The sequence below is a fragment of the Elaeis guineensis genome, chromosome 3 (genome assembly GCF_000442705.2).
Source record: "Elaeis guineensis isolate ETL-2024a chromosome 3, EG11, whole genome shotgun sequence".
Lineage (NCBI taxonomy): Eukaryota > Viridiplantae > Streptophyta > Magnoliopsida > Arecales > Arecaceae > Elaeis > Elaeis guineensis.
In genome coordinates this window covers 94,725,817-94,753,082 of record NC_025995.2, presented here as the reverse complement: position 1 = coordinate 94,753,082, position 27,266 = coordinate 94,725,817, and the positions used below count along the sequence as shown (strand labels likewise).

At 35.9% G+C, this 27,266-nt stretch overlaps 3 protein-coding genes and 1 pseudogene across 6 annotated transcripts; 2 read left to right on the top strand and 2 right to left on the bottom strand.

The window, feature by feature from the left end:
* Window positions 1-737: 737 nt before the first annotated feature.
* Window positions 738-2,963, top strand: LOC105041797 (uncharacterized; annotated as a pseudogene).
* Window positions 2,964-11,485: 8,522 nt separating this feature from the next.
* Window positions 11,486-14,712, bottom strand: LOC105041758 (cytochrome P450 704B1). The gene is made up of 6 exons (XM_073253267.1): window positions 14,062-14,712; window positions 13,776-13,991; window positions 13,374-13,688; window positions 12,548-12,937; window positions 12,243-12,443; window positions 11,486-11,817 (listed from the first exon to the last, which is right to left on the bottom strand). Exons 1-6 carry the CDS (start codon window positions 14,383-14,385, stop codon window positions 11,638-11,640), a joined length of 1,626 nt encoding a protein of 541 aa, XP_073109368.1. The 5' UTR covers window positions 14,386-14,712; the 3' UTR covers window positions 11,486-11,637.
* A 623-nt stretch (window positions 14,713-15,335) lies between these two features.
* Window positions 15,336-17,088, top strand: LOC105041759 (NAC domain-containing protein 79). 4 transcript variants are annotated; one of them, XM_073254028.1, is made up of 4 exons: window positions 15,336-15,350; window positions 15,712-15,932; window positions 16,021-16,298; window positions 16,385-17,088. In XM_073254028.1, the coding sequence occupies exons 2-4, from the start codon at window positions 15,743-15,745 to the stop codon at window positions 16,913-16,915; spliced, it is 999 nt and encodes a 332-aa protein (XP_073110129.1). In that variant the 5' UTR covers window positions 15,336-15,350; window positions 15,712-15,742; the 3' UTR covers window positions 16,916-17,088. The 4 variants fall into 4 exon arrangements, with proteins under 4 accessions (XP_073110129.1, XP_010917082.1, XP_010917080.1 ...); XM_010918780.3 differs by having other exon boundaries at window positions 15,341-15,469; XM_010918778.4 differs by lacking the exon at window positions 15,336-15,350 and adding an exon at window positions 15,362-15,605.
* Window positions 17,089-18,947: 1,859 nt separating this feature from the next.
* On the bottom strand, window positions 18,948-20,974 carry LOC105041760 (methyltransferase FGSG_00040). The gene has a single exon (XM_010918782.4). It carries the CDS (start codon window positions 20,760-20,762, stop codon window positions 19,137-19,139), a length of 1,626 nt encoding a protein of 541 aa, XP_010917084.1. The 5' UTR covers window positions 20,763-20,974; the 3' UTR covers window positions 18,948-19,136.
* Between the last annotated feature and the right edge of the window lie 6,292 nt (window positions 20,975-27,266).

The window sequence follows — 27,266 nt, the reverse complement described above, 5'->3', positions numbered from 1 at the left end:
ATAATATTAAAAAAATTATCTATTAAACTCTAATTAGATATAAAATTATTTTTAAGCCTTTCAAATTTTCAATAAGATTAAAATATCCCTGAACTGCTGATCCCTATCGTCTACTGTTGCCATATGCTGCCGTTTAAGCCCATTCAAATGATCAAAATGATCTTGACGCTTTTGGAAGAAAAGATTAATCCTCCAGAAACTTACTTAGTAATGGTTTTTTAGATTATTTGCAAATACCGTCCCTCTAACTCCCTCAAGTGAAACTCTTTCTTAACATCACATCCGCCGCCGCCGCCGCCCTCAACAGTGGCACATGACGCTGAACCTTTTCACTCCATCTCTACTAGTAGTGAAGGTGGTAATATCTCTTTTATACTCTCTATTTTTTCCTCTCTCTTCCTCTTCCTGTTTTTCTTCTTTTTCCTCCGACCTCTCTGTCATTCGTATGATTCTTTGGATCCATAGCACGATCTCAGGTGATCCATCTTTATCCCTATTTTATTGGTTCTAAAATACTGCCACCCATCTTTAAACTAAAAAAAAAAAGATATGGCCTCTCTTTTTTTATTTATAGTATTTTTTATTTATTATATAAGTAAATATTTAAATATATTCTTAAATATTTATTTATTATGTTATTTAATAGCTTGATATGTAGATGGATGACTGATATCTGCTTCATATTCTCTTTATCAATATGTTATACTACACATTACTCATAAAATAAGTAATTGTAGATGGATTATCATATGGTGGTGGCAAAATATGGGCAAGAAGGGAACATATTAAAGGTGAACCAAGAGAGCACATTCGATGAAATTACAGATGGGACATGCAGTAGGTGGGGCATAGATAAAGACATTCTGATACTGAAATATCAGCTTTCCATCCTAGAAAACTCTATGTTTAAACTCAAGAATGATGAGGGTGTCCAACGCATGCCTGATTTTCACATTGCACTGAAGTCTCCATCAATAGAGATTAATATGGAGACCAACCTTAATAATAGATCAGAATCAACTCATCTAATTGAGACGGGATAATTTTTTTTTTCTTTAATTTTTTTCATTATTAATTGATTCATCCAAATTTCATTGTCCACAGCACTTATTTCATATTTTTGACAGCATACTTGGTCCACAAAACGTTGGGAGTATGGCTCTCACGATCACAGCTTCATCCCAAGGTTCTACATCTACATCCAGCTTTCGATTAGCTAGATCATCGGAGAATGCCATAACAGGCATTGGTCAGTTATTTAAAGATGCAACTCATTTTAAGAAGGCACTAAGAAATTATTCAATCGTCCATAACAAAGATTATCAATTCGTCAAAAATAATAAACTAAGAGTTACTGTCAAATGCATCAATGAAAGTTGTCCATGGCGACTGCATGCATCAAGGGTTGGACAGCAGAAGACTTTCAAAATCTAAACATTCAATAACACGCATACTTGCGGCAATGGCGTCGGGAGGGTCGGACATTCAAAGGCATCGAAAATATGGATTGCGGATATAGTGCTTCAGAAAGTTAAAGACAGACCATTGTATAGACCAATTGATATCAAGAAGGATATTCAAAAAGATTTTGGCATTCATCTTCCTTACAGACAAGCTTGGCTTGGTAAAGAAGTTGCTAGAGTTGCATTATATGGTAAAAATTATACATCATTTGATCTCTTGTGATGGTATGGTGAAGCAGTGGCTGAGACTAACTCAGAAAGTTTATTTGTACTTGAGTATCCAGATGGATATTTTGAGAGGGTGTTTATATATTTTCATACATGTTTAGTTGGATTCAAAAGTGGATGCCACCCTTTATTGTTCATGGATGGAACCCATATCCTTAATAGATATTATGATGTAATGCTCTCAGCAATGGCACTTGACGCTGAGAATGGAATGTTTCCACTAGCTTTTGCTATTATTAGTGCAGAGAATGATGCCAATTGGGTTTGATTTTGTGAGAAACTCCATGATTAATTTATAACAATGAAGATCGTTACTATCATTAATTATGTTTTATTTTAGATAGAGCAAAAGACTTGACAAAGGGTGTGAGGACTTCATTTTCTGATGCTACCCATAGTTATTGTTTGCAGCATCTAAAGGAGAATTTCAAAAAAAAGATCAGTGGGCTATCTACAGCACAAAAAAAAAAGATGTTAAGCCTACTTGATAGCGCAGCTTATGCACTACATATATCACAATTCATTGATTTTATTAGTGACATAAAAGTGATTTCACCGAAGGCATGTGAATGGATTGAACGTAGCTCAGATATTGATCACTGACCAAATGCTCTATTTAAAGGAGAGCGATATGGGGAGATGTACTCTAATATTGTGGAGTCATTTAACAATTGGGCGAAAGAGGCACGACAGCTTCCAATAACTCCTATAATCGACATGCTACGATATAAGATGATGGAGTTAATGCATGAGAGACGTGATCGCTCTCATAAATGGCAGACATATCTAGTTCCTAAGATTGAGGAGCTGATAAATATGAACATTGAAAATGGAAGGGGTCTTACAGTCCGATATTCGAATGGCGAGCGGTTTGAAGTAGTCGCAGATTGCCGATACGAAGTTAACCTTAACACCCATACTTGTTCATGCAGGTATTGGCAGGTCTATGATCATCTTTGCTCATATGCATGTGCTATGATAATTAGGAAGTATGAGTTAGTGTATACATATGTATCTGAATTTTTTACAGTGGATGCTTATCGAAGAATATATGAGCATGCCATCTTTCCTATCGTAGACATTTTTAAACCTACAGGTGTAAAATGTGAGGATCTGATTATAAAACCACCTATAACCAAACCAAAGACAAGAAAGCTTAAGAAGAAGCGCATTAAATCCCAGCCAGAGGAAGTCCATCTACTTAAATGTGGGAGATGTCATAATGTTGGACACAATCGGAAGACATGCAATGCTCCAATAGCTGAAGAATAAGTATATCTTGAAGCCTATATGGTTATATTCGGTTGACACTTATATATACGAAGAGAATGAAATTATAAAAATTAATTTTTTATGAAGCTAATTGATTATTTTTTATTTTTTTTAGATTTACTCCATTTTGGATGCAGCTCAATAGTTATCCAAACAAAGAAGGATTTCAATGTATCAAAAATTCATATTTTTATAGTATTTTTGATTCTTGAAGTCTATATGATTATGTTCTGTTGACACTCATATGTACGAAAAAGATGAACTTATAAAAGATTTTTATGAAGCTAATTGATTATTTCTTATTTATTTCAGATTTACTCTCTTTTGGATGCAACTCAACGGTTGTCCAAACAATAAAGAGTTTCAATGTATCAAAAATTCATATTTTTGCGATTTTTTTGATTCTTGAAGCTTATATGGTTATGTTCTATTAATACTCATATGTACGAAAAAGATGAAGTTATAAAATTTTTTTATGAAGCTAATTGATTGTTTCTTATTTGTTTCAGATTTACTCTCTTTTGAATACAGCTCAATAGTTGTCCAAACAATGAACGGTTTCAATGTATCAAAATCCATATTTTTGCATCCTTTTTGATTCTTGAAGCATGTATGGTTATGTTCTGTTGACATTCATATGTATGGAAAAGATGAACTTATAAAAATTTTTTATGAAGCTAATTGATTATTTCTTATTTATTTCAGATTTATTCTCTTTTGGATGCAGCTCAACAGTTGTCCAAACAATGAAAGGTTTCAATGTATCAAGAATCTATATTTTTGTAGCCTTTTTGATTCTTGAAGCTTGTATAGTTATGTTCTGTTGGCACTCATATGTTCTGTTGAGACTCACGTACTTATGAAAAAAATACAATGTATATATAATTATTTTCATCCAAATGTAACCAAATTGCATATAAGCTATTGATATTTTTATGCTTTATTCACTTCAGAAGTAGATTATTGAATCTGCAGGTATATTATACATGTAAATAAGTTAAATAATAGTCAGCTACTACGCAATCGGAGATGAAAACTTGAAAACTGAATCTGAAAATGTGAAAGGGGTTCGTATAATCAGAGATAAAAATTAGATAAGCAGACATCAAAACTGGATAAGCAGATATGAAAATTGGATAACCAGAATGAAAACTGGATAACCAGACCACCAACTCTGACATGAAGATAAACTGGTACGTTAGCCCGGCACATAACCTGAGCATAGAACTATGTAACCTGAATCTATAATACAAACCCGAATATAAACTTGTACACGTAAGTAGCTTGAATAATAGTCAGCTACTACATAACTAGATAAGAGAACCTGAAATCTGAACATGAACATGCTAAGTGGGTTCGTATAACCAAAGATGAAAGTTGGATAATCAAAAATCAAAATTGGATAACCAAACATCAAAACTGGATAACCAGATATCAAAACTGGATAACCAGACCACCAACTCTAGCACAAAGATGAATTGGCACGTTGGCCTGGCTATAACCTGAGCATAGAACTGTGTAACTTAAACATTAAGCGGCACATAATTTGAATATAAACTTGTGTATCTATAACATAAACTTGTGCAACCTACAGGGAAACTAGGAGGATTGTACATGTAAGCTTGAATAAGGGCCAGCTACTATGTAACCAGAGAAGAGAACCTGAAATCTGAACATGGACTTGCTAAGTGGGTTCGTATAATTAGAGATGAAAGCTGGATAACCAGACATCAGAACTGGATAACCAAACATGAAAGCTAGGTAACCAGATATCAATACTGAATAACCAGATCACCAACTCTGGCACGAAGATGAACTAGCATGTTGGCCCGGCACAGAACCTGAGCATAAATCTGTGTAACCTAAACATTACATGGCACATAACCTGAATATGAACTTGTGTATTTGTGGATTCGTATAACCAGAGATGAAAGATGGATAACCAGACATCAGAATTGGATAACGAGAAATCAAAACTCGATAACCAGAATGAAAATCGGATAATCAAACATCAAAACTGGATAACCAAATATTAAAACTGGATAACCAGAATGAAAATTAGATAACCAGACATCAAAACTGGATAATCAAATATTAAAATCGGATAACCAGAATATAGAGCTGTGTAACCTAAACATGGTACTGTGTAACCTGAATATTACTTGGATAACCTGACCATGGATATGCGTAACCAACTTAACTAACCATAAAAACTGTCTTAACATAAATCTGTGTAATGAGGAATGAAAACTGGATAACCGGACAACCGACTGGCACATAAGCTGTAGCTTAACAGTTGGCCTGGCACATAACCAGACAACTGACTGGCACGAAGAGCAGATGAACAGTTGGCTTTCAATAAATTTTTTTAAAAATAAATATTAGTTACATAATTATATCTCAATTATTCATCCACAAGTAAAAGTTACATTAAGATTGCTCATCCATAAGTAAAAATTATAATTGATCTCCCATTGTACTACCCCCATCCATGTTAGTTGTAGTCTCCTCACCCACTCCATGCTAATTAACAGCTTCAGGCCTTTTCTCACTTCATCTGCAGTAGACTTCTCAAACTATTCTTCATCATTGACAGGCTTTTGTTCCACTGAAAATATAGAATATATGCATAAACACAATTATATAACTGTATAATGAAAATATATAATCGGACCAAAAATATAGATAACTAAATACACGAATCATATAAGTATACTTACTGTCACTTAAAAACTGTACTTCAGTATCACTTTTGATTTTTGAACTTTCATCTATTATTTTCTCACAGACAATCTCTCTTTTTGAACCTTCGTGAATAAAGAGTGCACTATATTCAGCTCGTAGCCTTATAATATCACTCGATACTATGTCTAATTGTACCCCACGTTGTAATAGTTCCATATAGCGTATCACAAAAACTCCACAATCAATGCTCCTAAAATTAAAATAATGACCGAACACAAAATTAAAATTTATGATAAGTACATATGATGAGCTTGTTTAATATTAAACTGATACCCACGTAGGTTCCTGCTGAGGACAATCATCAATTTATCGAAGTGGCCAATCTGAAGCTTGGGGCAAATTATGATGCTTAGCCAAATATTGAGAAATCTAATTTTTCTGTTACAATTAATCAGTAATTTATCAGTGATTTATACCATGACAATATGTACAGGATTAAGGAAGCATATCAAATTAAGTGCATCAAGATAATAGATGGATGGAAAGAGAGAAGAGTAATGCTTGAAGCATTTCTCCTCCATATTCATCACTAGTAGGTGCCAGTGGCACTTCGTATACAAGGGCATAAAGATCAATTTTGTCGTATTAATTTTAAATTCAAAACCTCTAAGAATATTATCCGAAAATTTTCAGAGCCTCTATTGTGCATGTTGCTGTAGGAAATATCAAAAATAAAAAATCAATAATAACATACATGATAATTTCAAAGTAAAAAAATTCCAACAAAAAACTCACCAATAGCCACAGCCTGATGAATACACAAGGAAGATGCTTATTTAGTTCAAATTCCTGATGCTCTCGAAAGAGTGCCATGAAAGCATCGATAACCTGCATAACAGTTCAAGGAATTTAAAAATGTTAGTCATTTATTTTTATCCGAAATGATACTTGGGATATCAACTTACATCATCTTTCAACATCTGCTCAAATAGTAGCTCATGAACTTGCATTCGTGTAACAATGCTACTTCCATTGGACCAAACTACCATCCTGTAACCACATAGAAAACTCATATAACCACAGTTTAGCACGGTATAATCAATATTGAAGAAATATAACCAAAGGCAAAACTGGACAACCAGAATGACATTTTCAGTATAACCAAAAATATATTACCAGTCCATTATCAGTGGAAGGAATCTCGTTATTATCTCCCTCTCTTCCTCTGTAATATATTTCAATCCTGGATAATCTAGTCATTTCTTATGGTACACCTGAATATCATCAGAAGTAAAATTGAGCTTATGAGTATCGTAGTATTATTTTTGTCCTAAAAAATAAGAGTCTGATTATTTACGTACCAGCCGAAATTGAGTAGTCATGCTATCTGAATCAATGACAGATGTAACAGTGGGGGGTGGAGTGACTGGCTTGTGGGCTTCTTCAAGTATTTTATGTCTTCTTGATCGGCAGGTAGATAGAATTACATAAGGGCTTTTTATCTTTACAGATTTCTCTCTATTGCCCCTACTTTTTATCATCCTAACTATTGAACTTGATTTTTTATGAACCCGCCTATACCCCTCCTCTTTCTAGCACCATCCTTCTCTTTCTATTCATATTCTTCTTTTCCCACAATTTTAGCACCTGTTGGAGAAAAATCAAAACAATCGCTAAAAAATATGGATGGAACTCCATCATCTCCAATGTTTGCTTCTTCTTCATCTTTTGAAGGCACAAGGCTTCCTTCAAGCTCAACAATTATGTGCTTTAGAATTTTATTTTTCTTTCTTAGTTCATAAATTATCTGTCTCAACTTTCGATGCTTTTTCTTGTAGTATGAAATGATTTCTTTAATTTCCTTTAATCCTCTCCCTCTATCCACTCTCTTCTTTTTTATTTTTTGTTCCCTCACCTTCTTCTCAGATTTTATCTTCTTGGACAGCCCAATTCTCATTTTGGCAATAGCATGAATGTCTGAGCGCTGTCCTTCACTTGTTTGGAAGAGCCACTTCTCCTCTTCTTCCTCTACAAGGGATTGTATCTGTAAAATTAAATATTAGAGTAAATAATCCATTATACATAAATTTTAAGATTAAAAATGTATGGATTTCAGCAATTCTGTCAAATGAAACCACATATCATCTACTCTAAAAGGAGGTACATTTTCAAACTTGAAAATACTTACATTCTTGAGAGACACTTTAGTAATTCAAGATTGCAGCTTTCTTCGAATTGAAAATTTCTTTGTACTATAGTTCAAAAAACGAAGAAAAAGATCATGGTGGGCGCGATCAACCAAACCTGTAATCTCATATAACCACACCTGCATCATATAAAAAAAAATATGTTGCAGTAAAATATATGCAAAATTATAAAAAGCATCATGGAGGTGATGGCCACTTACACTAAGAGAGGTTACACAACCCCTTAAGTACCCAACATTCACCTTCTCACCAGCATTTTATTTTTGTACCAAAAAGGTTTTCTCTTTGATAATGCTATGCATGAAATCATATATAGCATGATCCCATGCAAACTTAGAAAGTGAAGAGGGATCCTCCACATATCTACAAAATAAACAAGACTGTAAGTATTTCTAATACATCAGTTTATAAATAAATCAAAATTATAAAATTAGAATATCTACCTAAAGATCTATCTAGCAACTTCCATATTATTTATCAAAAATAAAAATATCCCCATGATGTATAAACACATGAGGCGGATAAAATCTTCAAAGTCCTCCATCTCTTCTTGCTCTACCAAGGATAGTATAAGGTTCTCCAATCTTTTTCGCTTAAATATCTCATTGCCATATATCCTCTGATCAAAGTACTTCCTAACTATATCAATCTTTTTTCAAGCACCCACTTTGAAATTGACATGGGCACCATATATTGGGAGACCCAAAATCAAGCCAACATTCCTCATACTCCATCTCAACAACTGACTATCTATTCTAAAACAATCAGAATCTATATCATATGCTGTAAGTAAATCATCAATAACTGCTCTCTCTTATTTGATAGAAGGTATGTCAAGCAACGCACGAAATGAAATCATGTCCATGCGGCTGAAGTGGTGTTGACTCATTTTCTTGTTGACTTTCAACATAAAGAGGTGATATGATGTAATATAACAGTGACCATTAATTGAAGGCCCTTATCACTTCTCTCCTCTCTCTTAAAGCTGCCCTCACCTTTCTCAACTTCTTTCTCTTCCTCATCCTCACTGATGTCATCCTTCAACTCCAACTTATTTGTAACCTACATAAAACAAAAATCTTAAACATAAAAACTCATCAAATCTGCAAAGAGACAACATCAATTATGTAACCAAAGTTAATTTAAAAGTAAACACTTAGAAAGTATATATAATCCGGACTTTATGCAACCAAACTTAACAAGTGATTTCTGTAATTAAAGTATAAATACAGATAACTATAACCAATATATGTGTAACCACGTAAATACTTACATAACTAAATCAGCAACCCATATAACTTTCCTATAAAATATGCAGGTAATTCAATCTAATACGTTACCTCCCTGCTCTTCTCTTTTTTCTCCTTGGATCTCCTTCTTCTACCAGCATTTTGAGTATATACAACCATTTCCTACCACAAAATAAACACATCAAATAACTAAATAAATATAACGATAATAAATGGGTACACAATTTAAAATTTTGGTTACATACTTTATCGTTACCACAAAATAGGGATAAAACGAACAAAGCGAGGCTTAGGATGAGGGAAAAAAATTGAAACAGTTAACATCGTCACCGGTCCAGACCACCAGAGGGAGAGATCATAGGAAAAAGAAGAAAAAGGGGAAGGAGAACAGAAAAAAGGGAGGGCGTATCGAAAAATTTTCGTCGTCTGCTTTTGGTGGAGATGGAGGGAAAAGGGAGGATGGCAGCTGCGTGTGCCTGGGTGGTTGGATGCCTGTGCTGTCGAAGTCACCATCGATATCGTTGGAGCGTGAAAAGAGGTTAATCTTTTCGATGACGACTTTTCTGTAGGGTTAATCTTTCTCTCCAAAACCGTAAAGGTCATTTCGGTCATTTGAATAGGCTTAAACGGCAGCATATGGCAACAGTAGACGGTGGGGATCTAAAAAAAATTATTAACAGTCCAGAGATGTTTTAGTCTAACTGAAGATTTGAGGGACTGAAAAATAATTTCGAGTCAACTTAGGGACTGATAGATAATTTTTCCAATAATATTTGGGACTTCGGGCTGGACTTGAATCCGATTTTTTAGAAAAAATTGATCCGAACCACATCTGAGGTCAGGCCCGTACCTCGATATCAGATAAAGAGAAAGGAGTCCAATTGGGCACCCATCTCCATCTCCATCTCCATCTCCATCTCCATCTCGATACGCCGCTGGAATCCCTCCGCCACTCCTCCCCCTCCGGGGACCCCTCCACTAACCTCCCCCAAGCCCTCTGCTACACCTACCGCCTTCTTTCCAGGCTCCAGCCGCATGTCCCCGTCCCTTGCCCTTGCCCCCGCCCCCGACAAGCTTGTCATAGCCGAGTAAATCAAGCGCCAGCTCATCATTTTCGAATGATTTGTCAATGCCTTTCCTAATCTCCGGATGATCTTCATCTCCTGATCCATCGACCCTTCTCTTGATCTCTATCTCTAGATGATCCATCGACGTCTCCATCTCTGGACAATCCGTCTCCTGATCTCCTCCTCTGGAGACCTCTCCGCCAACGTCTCCATCTCCGTCTTCCTCTCCATCAACGTCTCCATCTCCATCTTCCTCTCTGGATGATCCGATGGCAGTGGCATCAAAGGGATGAGAGAGGAAGAGTAGAAGGGAGAGAAGAATCGAGCAGGCTGAGGAACAGGCCTGTAATCGGTCTTGGGCTCGGACGAAACTTGGGCTAGGCCAATGATATACCTGTGCCCAACCTGAAAGATAAATGGGCTGTATATTCGAGCCCAAATCTGACCTAATTTTGTTCAATCCCATAGTCCGACCCAAAGCTGGGCAGCTCGAGCCCATTTCCAACCTTAACTAGTTGGTTGCTAAATTTACAACCCATCCATAAGCAATAATCGTGCCTACGAAATCAAAGTTAAGTTACTGATGTCTAACATATGCTGGCTTTACTAAATACATCGACATGTTTCATTCCGACAAATTATCAAAAATGCTTCATTCTGACTGTACAAATCATCAAAGACCTCCCTACCCCAACCCACACAACAAAACACCTGTTTTTTTTTTTTGACCGACTGCTTAACATAACCCTAAAATAAGTACATCATGAATCATTTAGATGGTCTGCAGCCGTTTATTCATATGAACTCCATTTGTCAACTGCTCATTTTGATACATCATTATAGAAACGGACAGCTATGATTATTGACATGCTTGGTCATGTGGTGTATACAGTTTAGGATATCATTTCTCATTTTTGATCCTTTATTAATTTTCTCAATTCGTAAGAGCACCAATCTTCTTTTGCCACCCCCGATCAAATTATTTTTTCTGATTTTGTGAGTAGTGGTTGGTCCTACCTGGGAGCTCAAGCTTCAGTCTAGGTGGGATGGTAAGAAAACCAAGAAAAAAAGACGCTACTTTTTTGACATTTTAATATAAAAAAGATTTTTTTATTAAAAAATGATAATTTGTTATATCCTTATATAAAATAATACAATAAAACTTGGCAGTTCTTTCGCTTTAGACTCTTCAACATAATTTGCATACTTTGCCACGTGCCATCCAAATATATGATCTTTTTGGTTGAAATATACATTTACTGAAACCTTTGCTAATTGATAGCATATAAACACTTGCCTAGAAAAGAAAGAGAAGTAAATGCATATTGAACTATTACAATGAAGCCTGGGACCGAGTCGTATAACATTGAATTCACAAACTTTATCACATCCATTTTCAATTCATAGCTCCCTGGTTGTGAAACATCCAACAATAGGTGCCCTAGAAACTTGGAAATAAACATAGCTATGCACGTCTGGAAACATGGATCTTTAACCCATGAGCCATTGATAGTATGGTCATCATCCTATATTTCACTGGATGATTTGGCACCAGGGTGAATGTAAAGAACCTGCAGAGGATGGCGAGTGTCATCTTCATCTGGAGATAAGCAGAATCCTTGCCCAAACATATCCGAGGTCCAGCCTGAGAATTAAACAATAGATACCAAAATAAATATTGACCTTCACCGAATTAGTCTTCAGCTAGACTCCTATCTCGCATACTATTTGTCATACACAATCAAGATATGAGATAGGTTCGGTACAGACCCATCCCATTTTTGTTGGGGCATGCAGTCAACTAGTTAGATAGAAAAATAAGGATAAGACCAAGTTTTGTCATCTCGGGATCGTATCCCATATCAGTACGATTCTATTTCAGTGTCGGTATATTTGGTACGAGACCAGTTCCGCATACTAAATATCGGTACGTTCATTGTACCATATATTGGTTTGGTATTGATATGGTATGGTATAGTATGGTCGGTATGCATCAATATTAACCAGATAAGACTATGATTCTAATATCATCGGAAGAAAAGAATGCATCTGTTGTTATAGTGGATGTACCTGAAAAGCTGTGAATTTAAATGGTGATACACTTTGGAGCATGCCATTTTTGAACCATCGCTCGGGCCTAAATGATGCAGCATCTGGCCCCCAATTGTACTCCATTCTTCCCATAGAGTATGGAACATAGGTAACCATTCCACCAGCTTTAACTTGGGTTCCATCTGGCAAAACATCATCCACTAGGACACCTTTTGGGTCCTAAATTATTTGACAAACACATTTTATCAGTAATTATGAGACATGCAGAACAAATATTAATGATTGAAAGACTGATTTCAAGCTTAAATTGGCAGTGCGGTCACCTGAGGAACTGCAGGATACAGTCGAAGTGTCTCGGTGATGCATGCATGCAAGTATACCAATCTTCCCAGGGAATCATAATTTAGAAGCTCTGCAAACTGATCTACCCTGCTTCTGAAGGATTTGACATCATTGGTAACATATGAAATCACCTTGACCTTCTCTTCCTTGGCTCGTTCTTCTTCGTAGGCCCTGAGCTCAAAGTAAAGCTTATCAGCCACAGCAGGGTGGGTCATGACCATGTAGATGAACCACGAGAGGGTTGTTGCCGTTGTATCTCTTCCCGCGATCACGAAGTTGAGGACCACATCTCTAAGGCTTTTTTCATCACTGAAACCACTGTCAGGCTCCTCTCCCAGCTCAATAAATCTAGATAGTATGTCATGCTTGATCTGTTTGTGCTTGTCCATGCATGACAATAGTTAGAAGAAAGAATTAAACATGAATTGTTTTAATAAATGAGCTTACTGCTGTTTTTTGGATGTGCTTCTGTTATGTTGGATTCAAGCTTTTTAAATTGGTCCTCGTCTATCTCATTCAACAACAAGTTTGTGCATACCTAATAAGTTAAAACCTGAAATGCTACTCAGGTTTTCTTTTTGAGGCCTCAGTACATGATGGTTTTAACGGCCCTTGACACAAACAAGTTACTAGCTGTTACTGTTTATCCTGACATGATATTGTTCATCTGTCATCTTTGCTGCATTGTTAGCCAACCAAGCAGAACAGCCTTAAGCACCATTTCACTGAACCCTAACCTTTTTAACTAATTCCATAATGAGGAAAAAAACTTTCTTTTAATGCATTTACTTCTCTATTTTTATGGACCTTGAAGTGGAAGACCATTACCTCTCTCATTCCACTAGCTCGGGCTCTCTCAATCTCTGCTTTTCTCTTTCGAATCACATCATATGTAAATTCATCCACCACCTTGATGCTTTGTTCAAGTAGAGCCTCCGAGCCTGTGCGAAGAAATCTCTTTATCCTCCAGAAGGGATCGATGAATCGGAGCGTTACAATTATATTAGCAGCATCAAATGCTTGAGCAAAGCTGTTATCAGGCAGGTTGGGAGACAGTGTTCCAATTTCAACTCCAAACCCAACCTTGCATATGGAGTCCAATGTCATTCTCATGAACAGGTCCTGTGTATTGGTCCACAACAGTGCTGCTTTAGAACTTTGACATAAACTGAGGTATGCAGAAGACATGCTTAGAAGATGGAGACTTACCTGCACGTCCATGTCTTGGTTATTTATTGATGATTGGCACAATATATTAGAGAGCTTCAAAGCATATTCTCTAAAAACTTTGGTACTGAAATCCCTCAGGTTTTTGGAAGCAAACTCAAAGCTTGCAGTCTTCCTCTGCTTCCGCCACATATCTCCATCTGCATTGAAGATCCCATCACCCAGCAAGACATCCATGTATGATCGATACAACTCTCCCTTTAAAATAGAATAACTCTTGTTAGGATTATGCATAGATGAGAAGTAGAATTAAACAAAGTACTTTTACCTTGGGGTAATTGTTGAAGTTGGTCTTGAGGACATGCTCTACATTTGCTGGGTCTGCAATGTAGGTGAAAGATGTGAAGGGCATTGAGACAGTTATGGTCTTCGACACAGATAGGTATTCAGCAAGCCAGTCATGCATTCGATCATAGTTTCTTAGTTGTTCGATGGCTGCTCCGATGATAGGCCATGTCTTCGGGCCTTTATGGTTCCTTTGACTCCATCTATGGATCAAGATCCATGATATTACTACCATGATGAGTGCCAGGAACTTGTGAAGTACAGACGTGGAGGAAGGCATTGCAGGCATCTGGTAAACTTCTTCCATCTGAGTATATGCTTAAAAGAACTGTGATGGCTTCATTTTGGAATTGAGATTTAGGAGATGGTTGTTTATAAGGGGAATGGGAAAGAATGAGTAGTTGAGATGTGGGTGATAGGTGTGGGCAATGGACAAAGTCACTATTTCTTGAGCCATCTTGGTGTGACTAAGAATAGATGGTTTCATTCTTTTAGTGTTCCAAACCTAACCAAATAGATTAAGGGATGTGGCTCGAGTATTCATTTGAATAAATTTGAATATTCTTAGCCTCGCTAATATTCATCATGTAGGTTGTAAATATTCATGGATTCATAGTGCTTAACCTGATTTTTCTTTTTTGATTAGTGGAAAACTAATCAAGATGTTGATAATAAGTAATATATATATATATATATAGCTTAATATTTCTGCCAACAATTATTATTCTTCAGAATTTTTCATGCATGCCAAAAATGATGCATGGGCAATTAAGTTGAATAATGCTACTATTAGCAAAAATCGGAAACATAAAATTGAGGACCATATTGTTCCTCTTTTCCCTTCTAGATATGACTTAAAATTATGCAGCCTCCATATGGATGTCAGCTACATCTTTAGGAACAGCACCTGGCAGTCCCAAAGCATCAAGCCAAACTTTCGGTGACCGATTAATATAATAGGAAGATCAGCGGTGATCAGCACAAGCATGCCATGTACCCATTTTGAGATTAGTCTCTTCCAGTGAGGGGAGGATCCTGTCTGGATATAGAAGTTTCGTGTGCAACTTCTATGTCACATAAAAGGTCAAATGATGATCTAAGCCATCCATTTAAGACAGGCTGCCCTGGCCCCACCGAGTAGGAAATCCTATAGCATCCAACAGATCCACTGGTTCAAACTTCAGATAAAAAGAGATCAGAGGAAGCAACAGACCTATAACTGCCTTGTTGCTTTGAAAACCACTCAATATATTGGAAGTAGCATATAAGAAGGTCACCTCCCCTACATCACTTTTCCCTGGACAACTTTTCCCTTGTTGCTTTGACAATCTCATGTTTCATCTTTACCCTCTCCCTCCCAACTTCTGCCTTCCTTTCCAAATTATATTGCAGTATCATCTCTCTCTCTCTCTCTCCCTCCCCCCCTTCCTTCCTTCTTTTAATATCATACACTCATATCTTACTCAGTTCTTGCCCTTCTATTGGCTGGTGTGATTTACGATTGTTATATCTTCTCCAATTGGACCAGTTTGCTTTCTCTCATATTGCTTGAATTCATCAATAAACATAACAGAGTTAATTGTTAGATTATTACTCAAATTGGTTCCTTGTTTTCTTTTTCTCTATTCTATAGGTTGGTGGTTGGATTTAGGAAATCCTAGGACATGGAACATGGTGCTTTAGTGCTAAGCGAGGGAGATGATGATATGGAGTTGCCACCAGGTTTCCGGTTCCACCCTACCGATGAAGAACTCATTACTTACTACCTTTACCAGAAGGTTATGGATGCCAGCTTTAATGCCAGAGCCATTGGGGAAGTTGACTTGTACAAATCTGAGCCATGGGATTTGCCCTGTAAGTTTCCTTCATGTCTCTTCATTCCGTCCTCATCTTCTACCCAAGTTTGTTATCTTATCTCTGAGATTATGTTCTGGCATGGAAGTCAAAGCTAGAACGGGAGAGAAGTCAGGGTACTTCTTCTGTTTGAGGGATAGGAAGTATCCAACTGGTTTGAAGACAAACAGGGCTACAGAGGCTGGTTACTGGAAGGCAACAGGAAAAGATAAGGAGATCCACCAACGCAAGTTTCTTATTGGGATGAGGAAGACCCTTGTGTTCTATAGAGGCAGAGCACCCAAAGGAGAGAGGACCAACTGGATCATGCATGAATACAGATTAGAGAGAGAGGATTCTGTCTATAACCTCTCTAGAACAACAATGGTACTCTCACTCTCTAAACCTCTCACATTTCCTAATTATAGGTTGTTATAATTTGTTTTCTTTTCTCGCTGTTTCTTGTGTGTTAGAATGAGTGGGTGATATGTAAAGTATTCCATAAGAATTCAGGAGAGAAGAAAGACACAGAACTTGTTGGGATGGGCTCCAGGTTTGAAGATGGATTGTATTCCACTCTTCTAGGTCCATGGATGAATGATTCCAACCGCAGCAAGAACAAAGCCTCTTCGGCATCTGTCTCGACCCACGTGACCTGCTTCTCCGATGCCTTCGAGGGTGACATGAGCCATGTGGAGCTGTTGCAGAATTGCTACAATTTTGCCTGTCTCTCTACATCCAATTCTTCAAAACCATCACTACAACATTTTGAGGTGTCTCTGCCAGGCTCCTTGAATACAACCCATGGGGCTTCTCAGAACCTGGGTGCCAGTTTGGTGCAATTGCTTGAGAATAATGGGCATAGAAGGGAAAAGAGTTTCGAAATGGAGAGGGAAAATAGCATTGCAGGTCTCACAAACAATTATATGGACGTGCACTTATTTGCTTGCCAAGAGTACCCAAATGCTTCAGCAAGGCCTCTGCACCTTGATGGGTGTTTCTAAACCACTTGGAAAAAAGGATTTCATGCAAACAAAAAATTAAATTCAAGGAGAGAGAGAGAGATGTACAACTGGTGTGTGAATGTAAATATTGGTTTCAGTGCACAGATTTAGAACTTCAGAAGATGACATCAAATTAGAATATTTTGGAATGATATTTCTTGCATTGCTTGAAAGCATTGTTTACGAGTGTCGTCGGACTTTTAGTGCTGAGCATTTCAGTTTAAGATTACACTGGTTCCTATTTTGTGGCCTGATATGGTTTTGCCACTCGAGCGACTGCAAACTACAAATCTCTCTGGATCCAAAAATCCTTATACTCTAAGACTTCCATCTTGCAGGCATTCAATTAGCAAAATCAAACATGAGACAATGACTATTATACCAAAACTCCAAACATTGGTCACTTAGAGTATTACATATTTCGGTCTTTTGTTAAGGCAGTGAACAATCAAGGTTATGGGTCTAGTTACATTGGATACCATATCGTTTGACACCAAAATCTTCACCTCTTTCATAACCTGCCCGGCAATTTTTTATGTGTGACTTAAGTCAGTTAGGTCACCTACTGAAAATTCCCTCCATCCTATCAGGTGCAAGATCTAATCCATTGTTATGAGAATATGTTTCACATCATTAGGCAATTTTGATTTTCTGGCATTATCGGATCATGTGATCAACGACCAATGACATGATTGTGACATAACAACTTCCAGTTCTGTTTCTATGCTAGTGTGATGTGAAAATATTCCCATGGTGAAGAAAATGAAAGAAGATGATGACAAAAAGCCAAAAAGCATGCTCTTTACTATTGAAACTTATACTGTGAAAAAAATAGTCAAATTTATGGAAGAAGTGGCCATTAGGGAAGAAACTTCAGACGTTTTTGATATGAAGAAACTTCAGACATAAGTTGTAGAGATCATCATATCTTTGTCTCCGTCATAACGTTTGAAAAATTTGCACATCATCATATGATTTGCAGACTAAAAGCCTAGAGCACCATTGTCAAGGTACCCTTTATTCATGTTATTAACTATAGATGTAATTTAGACTTTCCAGAAATGACCATCTTTTCCTCCTTGCAGACTTATTTAGGTGAATGGCTATGGCCCTTAGTATGAAACTCCTTGATCATTTGAATTGTCTGTAGCTCACCTAATACTCCTAAACATTTGCCAACCTTAGCCAAGACTTCATGGGTTTAATTTCTTCAAATGAAATAATTAATCATTTCATCTCATGCAAAGTAATAGCTTATTCACTTCACATAATCAAGAAAATGCTGATGGATTGGTTACACAGGGAGTGTAAATAAAACAATGAACTCTTCCTGTCTTTTGGAACCAGGCTAAGGGCCACCTTTGTGTAACCCCTTTATTAACTCTTGCAGGCCATGTTGGTTTGGCGTCACGGGGTTAGTTTACATCTCTTTCAAGAGATATGTTGCTAGATCTTCTGTGGGTAAGTTGAGACAAAACAGAGGATTCAACTAATAGTTAATGATTACTACTACCATCGAATTCTTCTGCACAAATTGATTAGGATGAAGCCAAGGAAAAAATTAAAAAAACGGCAGAAAACTGAGGTGCTGGCCATCTCTTGTGCTAACGATGTCACGAGATCTATTCATGACTATTGCCATGACACCCACATGATTAATCTTATCAAATATATTCAGCCTGATATTTGTTTGGTTGCCTTAGGAGGGCTAAGACTTTCAATTCATTGTGAAACATATCTTTGCAGTACAATATTATTAAATGTGCAACCACTTTTTATTATATTAAAAGAGGTAAGAATTTTAAACTCCTGCTTCCGAATTCGGTAACACTCAACTGTACTCTCCTTGCCCTAAACCAAAATCATTAAAAAGGCATTGCATTATCTTGGATTCAGATTCCACCTAAGCAACTCCATTTGATGTATACATTGGGTTTCCATGACATCTTAAACATTTTAGTTATTCAGCATTGTCATGGTCACAGAGATCATTACAGGAACCTAACAGTTAAGCTATTGGAATGGCTTAATTTCCAACCAAATCTAACATATTAGAATCTACCAAGGCTTTTGGAGATTTAAAGTTCAATCAGCTTCAGATAAAAAGCTTGACTAACTTGCATATAAAACTTTATTACATCAAACGATATCAATAATGGAGAAAATAAGATCTGGTCAAAATTCCTTGACCATGTTTGCTAAACTAAAATAAAAGCAAAATCTAATGGGCATTGCTTGCTAATGCAAGCTCAAGTAGAGTTCTCATACCTTGTTTTTTCGCCACCTTCCCGTATGTCCCTCTCCCCAGCCTCATTGCCCTCTCCATCTGCAGGCCACCACCAGCACTGCCACCAATGCCTCCCTTTTTCTTTAATCTCCCCAGCAGTACCTTCAGGACTCTTTCATCCCCTCCCACAGCCTCTGCCACACTCTCTGCCACCACGGCCTCAGCTGGAACTTGCCTCCCCCACTTCCTTATCAACTTCTCTGACTCGTAAACACCAGAGTAAGCAGTCCAAAAGGATGCTCTCAGGAACCCTTTCTCCCTTCCTTTCACCATCCATTTCCTCATCCCTTCCTCCAGTCTTGCCACCACTCCCCCAGCATCGGACCCGCTTTCCAGTGCCATTTCGATCTCCCTCAGCTCCTGCACCAAAAAAACCTTCTCCTCAAATCTGCACCTCTCACAATGGCAATGGAATTGCCATCTTTTAGACATCATCTCTCTTCGCTTGCTCAGCGGCGAGAGCACGTCGAAGTAGGCAAAGGTGATCTCTTCCCCTGCCTTCACATCCCTGGAAGCATGGACCACCACCCGATCACCAATGTGCAATCTCCTCGCATTGGGACAGCACGAGTGATTCACAAAGGAAGGCAATATCCACAGCCCGAAGCCGCAGTAGCCGCTGTTCTTCCCAAGGACTTTGGCAGAGAATGCCTCTTCAGTTAGACAATTCACATCCAAGACCTTCAAGATCTTGTCCACATCTGGCTCTTTGTTCTCGAGAAAGAAGCTCTCCTTTGACGCTTCTGGACTAAAGAGTCCCATGTCAGGAATCCCCGGATCACCTTCCTCATCTCCTGCAGACAATGTATAGATCAAATAGAGGGTCCTGCTACATTTCTCCGTAGCATCGAAAATCTTGTCCACGAAATCCTTCCACATCACCATTCTGGCGCTCTCGCCAGACCCACCGGCCTTCTCCGGCAGAATCCCTCTTCCAATCGCAATCGCCCTCGTTATCACCAGCGGCGTTCCAGCTTCGACGCTCTTGGTGGCAGAGAGCCCCCTTCCACCATTGGCCGATCTCCGGACCTCGACAGGACCAACATATTCAGCGAGCTCGGGAGGATTTCCACCAAAGCCGTTCAGCAACCAGTCTGAAATATCCAGAGAGCCTGTTCTGGACTGGGCCTCCAATCTCCTGCACCGCTCCAAGAGCCTTCGAAGAGCTTCGGCGTTGCCCGTTCCCTGATAGACAAGAGCCCGTTGGAAGCAGTCGGACGCTTGCGTATACCGGTCGAGATCGAGCAAGATCTTGCCCTTGCAAATGAGGGCCTTGAGGTGGGTAGGATCGATCTCGAGCACGCGATCACAGTCCTCCAATGCACCAGAGAGTTCCCGAAGCCGTGACCGTGCCTCCGCCCGATTGGAGAGGGCTAAGCAGAGGGTCTTGTGGAGCTTGGCGTCGCTGCCGGGTGAGTGGTGGTGGTGGTGGTGGTGGTGGTCGCAGAGGGAGATGAGGTGGCTGTAGAGGTTGATGTATTCCTTCCAGTCCTCCCTGAGGGAAAGCTCTGCGGCCCTGGATCTTAGAAGCTGCATCTGCTCCTCTATCCCTCCCGTCATCTCTTGCTTGCTCTGCGATTCTCTTCTAACCGTGGATTGTGATGTGAATAAAGGGGTTATTCGTCGTATGTTCTTGGTTTGATTTGGTATTTTTTGAAATAGCTAATGTAACGGTCGGATGTCAGGCAGCATTGCTGGTTTTGTAACGGCTAGTGTGGTTGTTTTTCTAAAATTGACCCTTTCAACCGTCGTCGCTAAGCATAACGGCTAGTCTGAGCTTGGAGAGGAGGCAGCAGGAGAAGACGAGAAAAATGTTCCCACGAGCCGACTGGACTCGAACGGACGGTCGAAGCTCCCACCAGTGCAGACCTGCCGCTTTGTTCGTTCCTTCGTTCACTAAAATACTACCGAATGAAGTTGACTTGATCAAGCTCGGCTCGATTTGGCTAAAAAATATATATTATATGCATACATATAATGCAAGTTTACGTTCTAGCTATTGAATCTTAGATCTATCATTTTGTAGCACGAGTCTTTTCTAGTTTTAAAGTTTGTTTAATTTTTGAAAATCCATCAAATGTATATTCATGTTGGAACCAAACTTGAAATTAAGCTTGAACTAAGCTTAAATCAAGTTTGAATTAAGCCCTAATTCAATCTTAAATTGAGCTTGCTTCATGCTTGGATTTAGCTTAATTTAAGATTTTCAAGATGATCAATTAGGCTTATGTTTGGCTCTATTTGAAATTAAACTTGAATTTTTTGAGCTTGAAAAAGATATCAAATAAATCAAGCTTGATTTTATAAAATTTGAAATTCAAAATTATTTTCAAACTAAGCTTGATAAGACCGTAGAGATATGCTCGAATATACCCCTACAGGATATGTAGTGATTATGATAGGTGTTATGGGTAGAACTTTGGTGCCCGAACCAAAAGTACGAATAGATTTCGATCAGATCATACATCGGTCACCGACCAGTACCCCAACCATCAACCCTTATCTTTTATAGCCTGTGTTGGACCTCGATCCACACTTCAGTCGCTGATCCCTACATCGGTGATCGATCTCGATCTCTATGCATCTTTGGTTGCTATCTTCATATTGGCCGTCGATCCTCATCACCAAAACAACCCTCAAGCATCAGATATCGATCCAGGTTTTGGATGCCGACCCCCACAATGGCTCCGACCCATACATCTATTGCTGATCCCTATTTCAATAGTACACATGGTAAGTTTCTGATCCACGCTTCCTTCGATTCTTATTTTGATCGTCATATTGGAAAAGATTGATAGAAAACTTTTTTACAATCCCTTCAAATCATGCCACCATCGAGAATAGCTAGCGACGAGCCAAATAAGGTAACCACAGCCATCCAATCCTAAGAAATCAGGGCAGAGATCCCAGAGCGATGCATTCAAAGGAGTCGGAGTGGCCTCCAACTCTTTCCTCTCACTGCTTTCATCTCAATCTATAAATAGAGGTAACAAGGGATCCCCAAGATATGGAATTCTTTTTCTCTTGTACGCTTCTTCTCTTCTGTTCTACCGATTTTTGACTTGAGTGTTGAAGGATCTCCGTCGAAGTCAACTCCAATCAGGAGCTTATTTTGTAGGTCTGATCACCGTCACCTTGCTGGGCATCGCCTCAGCCAATCTGATGTAAGCCAAAAATCTACAGCAATAGTAGGTAAGTTTTGATAAGTTGGATGACTTCCATGCCAACGAAGAAACATATACTCCATAGCATTTAAATAAGATCTTATTGTTTAGAGGTAAAAAAATTGAAAACTACCCCAATCAGGGATTTGGGTAGTATAGAGTTTTTCTGTTATGGACCTCCATCCTAACTTTGGCCATCCTAGTCCTCAGTTTTGACCGAGGTGAGCAAGGATTGGCTATGACTAACCTCATAAAATTCGAACAGCATGGTCCCGGTTTAGTGAATCACCCTAATTCCGTAAGTTAGTTAATTATTTCAGATGAATAATCTTTTTCACAATCATGGAGAGGCCAGATGAGAAAAATCTATTTGTCAAAATTTGATCATACCCCATAATAGCAATTACTAGCTGGCTGCATGTTACAAACACAAAGCGTAAGCTCCGTTCGAAAGATCCATGCATACTTTCCGAAAACATCCAGTATCCTTAGTATACAAGACTCTTACTTGTCCTCTATAAATAGAAGGAAAAAAGAGACCCTAGATAAGTTCTAGAGAGCCTCAAGATGCTCCACTATTCTCTCTCTCTCATCTTATTCTCCAATTTTTAACTAACTTGAGCATCGGAAGGTCTCCGCTGGAAAATCCTTCAGTCAGAGATTTTTTGCAGGTTCACTCTGGCACCCGAAAGATATCTCTTTCAACGCCTCATCCCCAATCGAAATCCTTCCATCTCGTCTCCGACTAAGGACTTCTTCACCTTGCTTTTTTTGAAAAGATCAAGTCCGATCTCATTGGTTTGGATTTTAGTAGCAACATTTTTCTATGTGTTTTTCTTTTTTCTTTCACTCCTTTGGATGCAATAAGGAATAAAGCTAGTTCAAAATAAATGACAATTCTTTTGATGGAGACCTTACCATTGGTGATGGTCTACAATGTTCACATTACTGGAAAGAAGAAAAAAAAGAATTTGTGGTTTGAAAGCCTCTTACTTGGGCATCAAGTGATCACAAAATAGATAGCAAGAAAATAGTAAGTTAAAACATATTACAAACTTTGTATTTGAGAATGAAAGCTGTTGCTTTTGGTATCTAGACTTTTTAAAATGCATACAAATTAATTTCAATGCTTCTTTACCGGAAATCAAATGAAAGAATGGTATCATTTCATTAAAATTATCAATTTTGTATCCACTTGATTTAGGGAAAATAACCTCTAAAATATGTGATTTTTTATTTATCTTTATTATTAATTTTGCACCGCAAGTAGTAAGAGACAACTACTCTTCATAAGTACCACCATAAAATGTAGCGATGCAACATCATAGACTTTGAAATCGAACCATGCCAAGATTATTCCTACAACTAATTTTCACATTTCTTTTTATTTGTATAACTCTTCTTCATTTTCAGCAAGAAAAAGATATAGGCATATTTGTTCATAGTCTACATAGATTATGGATCGAGTATGCTGTCATATTATTTGTGATGATCCAAAACTTTATCTAAAAAAACTATCTGAAAGATATTATTTAAATTTGCTGGCTCTATATAAAGACCTAAGATCTATCCAGCATATAATTGATATAGAATTGAACATGCACTTGCATAGGTTTTGATAGAAAAAAAGATTGAAAAAATATTTGGTGATAGATGGCATATTCGTGTCCATCCATCTATCTATACAAAGCTTGGATCACCATGGTAATATGTTGAAGAAGCTTTGTCCACAATCTAATTTCAAGATGTGTGTCTATTTAGTTATACAAAGCATGGGTCGCCATGACTAATATGTGGAAGAAGAGTTGTTGTAGGTAGAGTTGGTCATGAGCCAAGATTGGGCACATAAAATAGTTAAATAGTATATGAAGTCCAACTAAAAATGAATATAGTTTAGACCAGAGATTAGGGGCGGCTCAACATATTTGAAGGTCTAAAGCTAAATACTAAAAAATGATTTTTTTAATTAAAATTTATATAATTTTTTTATTGAAATTTTATTTTTTTAGCTTTTTGAGATGCAAAATTTTTAATTAAATTTTTATAATCAAATTCTTCTAACATTTCTTTTTCAATTGATAATATAGCCAATCTATTTAATATTTCTTGAGACATTGTTCATATTAAGTAAGATTTTATTAATTTTAATTTTAAAAAAAAAATTTCTACCGAACCAACACTTATTAAAATTGTTAACATTATTCTAAAAGTAATATATACATTTGAAAAAGAGTCGAGTCATCTTATATGATTGAATATGTCCATTGGATTGTTATCTTTCACTTGTATATTTTTTTTTTTAATTTTTAGTTTTGAAAATAAATCTAAACCATCAATATCAGAGTAATTATTATATTTTAAAAAATATTTAAGATTAAAATAATATTCTTTCAAACTATCATTGTCTAATGACTTCAATTTTTTACCACTAAATAAAAAATTAAAAATATTTTCATATATCTTAAATTATTTAAATCTATTTTGGAGTAAAAAAATTGCTTGATCTACTATATATAAGAAATAATCAATTCTAAATGATTCTTCAAGAGATTTTATTATTTTATTATCAACATCCTCATCAAATTATTTCTTTCTATGAATGATATGTTTATCATAAAATTTAGGTTCTATTTTCATTTCAGATACAATTTCTTTAAAAAAGATCATAGCAGATGCAAATCTATCTGCTTTATATTTTTTTAAAAAATAAAGAAGATTTTTTAATTATTCTATAACAACATCAATATGCATATCTTTTGATTGTAAACTTTTGCTAACTGAGTTAACAGCAAATAATATATCATACTAAATAGTCATGTCCAATAAAAACTCAATTTTTTTAAGCTCATATGTTGCTAAGCAATTAGCTTCACTTTTAGTTTTAGGATCTTTACTAACTTCTGCTAATTCCAATAAAGTATTTTTTATTTGTGGAGCTTGGAATCTTATTGCTTTAACATTTTCAATATAACTTTCTCAACGTATTTGTGATAATGATTTAAGAGTTAGATCAAAAATATTATCTTGTAAAATTTTTTATCATTTAGTAGAAGAAGAAAATAGTGAATATATATATTGTACCACTCCAAAAAATAATATAGCTTTAGTATACGAACTAGTCATGTCACAAAATACTAAATTTAGACTATGACAACCACATGGTATATAAAAAGATTTAGAATTTATATCTAAAAATTTTTTTTACACTCCTTACTATTTGCCCTTTATATTAGATCCATTATCATATCCCTATCCTCTTAAATAATTAATATCAAGTCCAATATATTTTATTTCATCTATAATGACATCAAAAAGATCTTTTTCAACTGTATCATCTATTTTTAAGAATTCAAAAAAATATTTTATAATTTTGATTGGACTTGATGAAATATCTACACATCGCAATATAAAAGATATCTGCTCTTGATGACTTGCATCTAGAGTGGAATCAAATTTTATTAAAAAATATTTTACTTCTATAATTTTTTTAATAGATTTATTTTTAATTTTACTTGCTAACAAATTTATCAATTCATTTTGTACATTATGTCCAAGATAATGAGTATAAATTTTATTATCTTTAATACGTCGAATATATTCTTGCATCATTGGATTGAATTCTGCAATCATTTCAATGAAACTTAAAAAAAATTATTATTTTTTTGATAGATCTTTTTATTTTTTCTATGAAAAGTTAAATTATTTTTATCAAGAGTTTTTACTACAGTAAGAATTCTTAATAATATTTTTTTAATATTTTTTATCTCTATTTATTTATTCTTGAATATTTTTAATAATTATTTTATTTTTTAATAATCTCATTTCTAAATCAATCTATGAACTCATATTAATAATATGTTCATTTCTCATCTCATGACTCTTAAGCTTAGCACTAAGATTTTTTCAATCTCTAGTATCAATATTAGCCAGTTTACTTATACTAGAAGTATAATTAAATAATTTATAATAAAAATAAAATACTCTGTCTAAGTTTTTTGAATAAACTAGTCATTTTCTTTCATGCTTCTCTCTATTTGTCAACTTTTGAATATAGTATGTAGTAGAAAAATATCTTGAGAATTCATCTTTAGGAAAATCTATATCATCAATTCTAATTGGATCTTTTTCTACTAATAAATCTCTTAAATTTGTATCAATATTTATTCATTGACTTGAATCATAAATATTTTTAGAAATGCAATCATTTAAATTAACAGATTGGTTCTTTTCATCATGACTTTGAGGATCATTTTGAATCTTTTCATTAACTTCTTCTTATTCTAATATTTCATTATCATCTAACTTTAAAAAATTATTAATTAATTTATTTAAAAAATATTCATCAATATTTTTTGATTTATTATTTTTATTACTTGTAAAAAATTTATCAAAAACTTCTTTTTGAGATTGTATTAAACTTTCAATTCTTCTTTTTTTTTTAAGCTTTGAATAATCAGATTCATATTTTTGAATTGATATATTTAAATTTTTATTATAAATTATTAAAAAATTAATTATTATGATTATCTTATATTTTTTAAATAGCTAATAAAAGATCAACAATTAAAATTTTTAATTCAATGAATCAAATATTAAATAAAATAGAGATAAAATATAATAATATAATATAAATTTTAAATTAAATAAAACATATGTAAAGATTAGAACAATAGTATCCGATTGTTGAATGCTGATTACAAATGAGATGAATAATCAATTAATTTATAGTATCCGATTGTTGAATGTTGTTGTATGAGAGTGCAAACTATAGAAAATATGAGTTAGAATTATTATCAAGAAGAAGAGTAAAGAGAATAATAAAAAAATTAAAAAATAGATACTATAAATAAAAAAAAATATTTTTTTGTAGAAAAGGAGAACTGTATTAATCTAGAGAAAA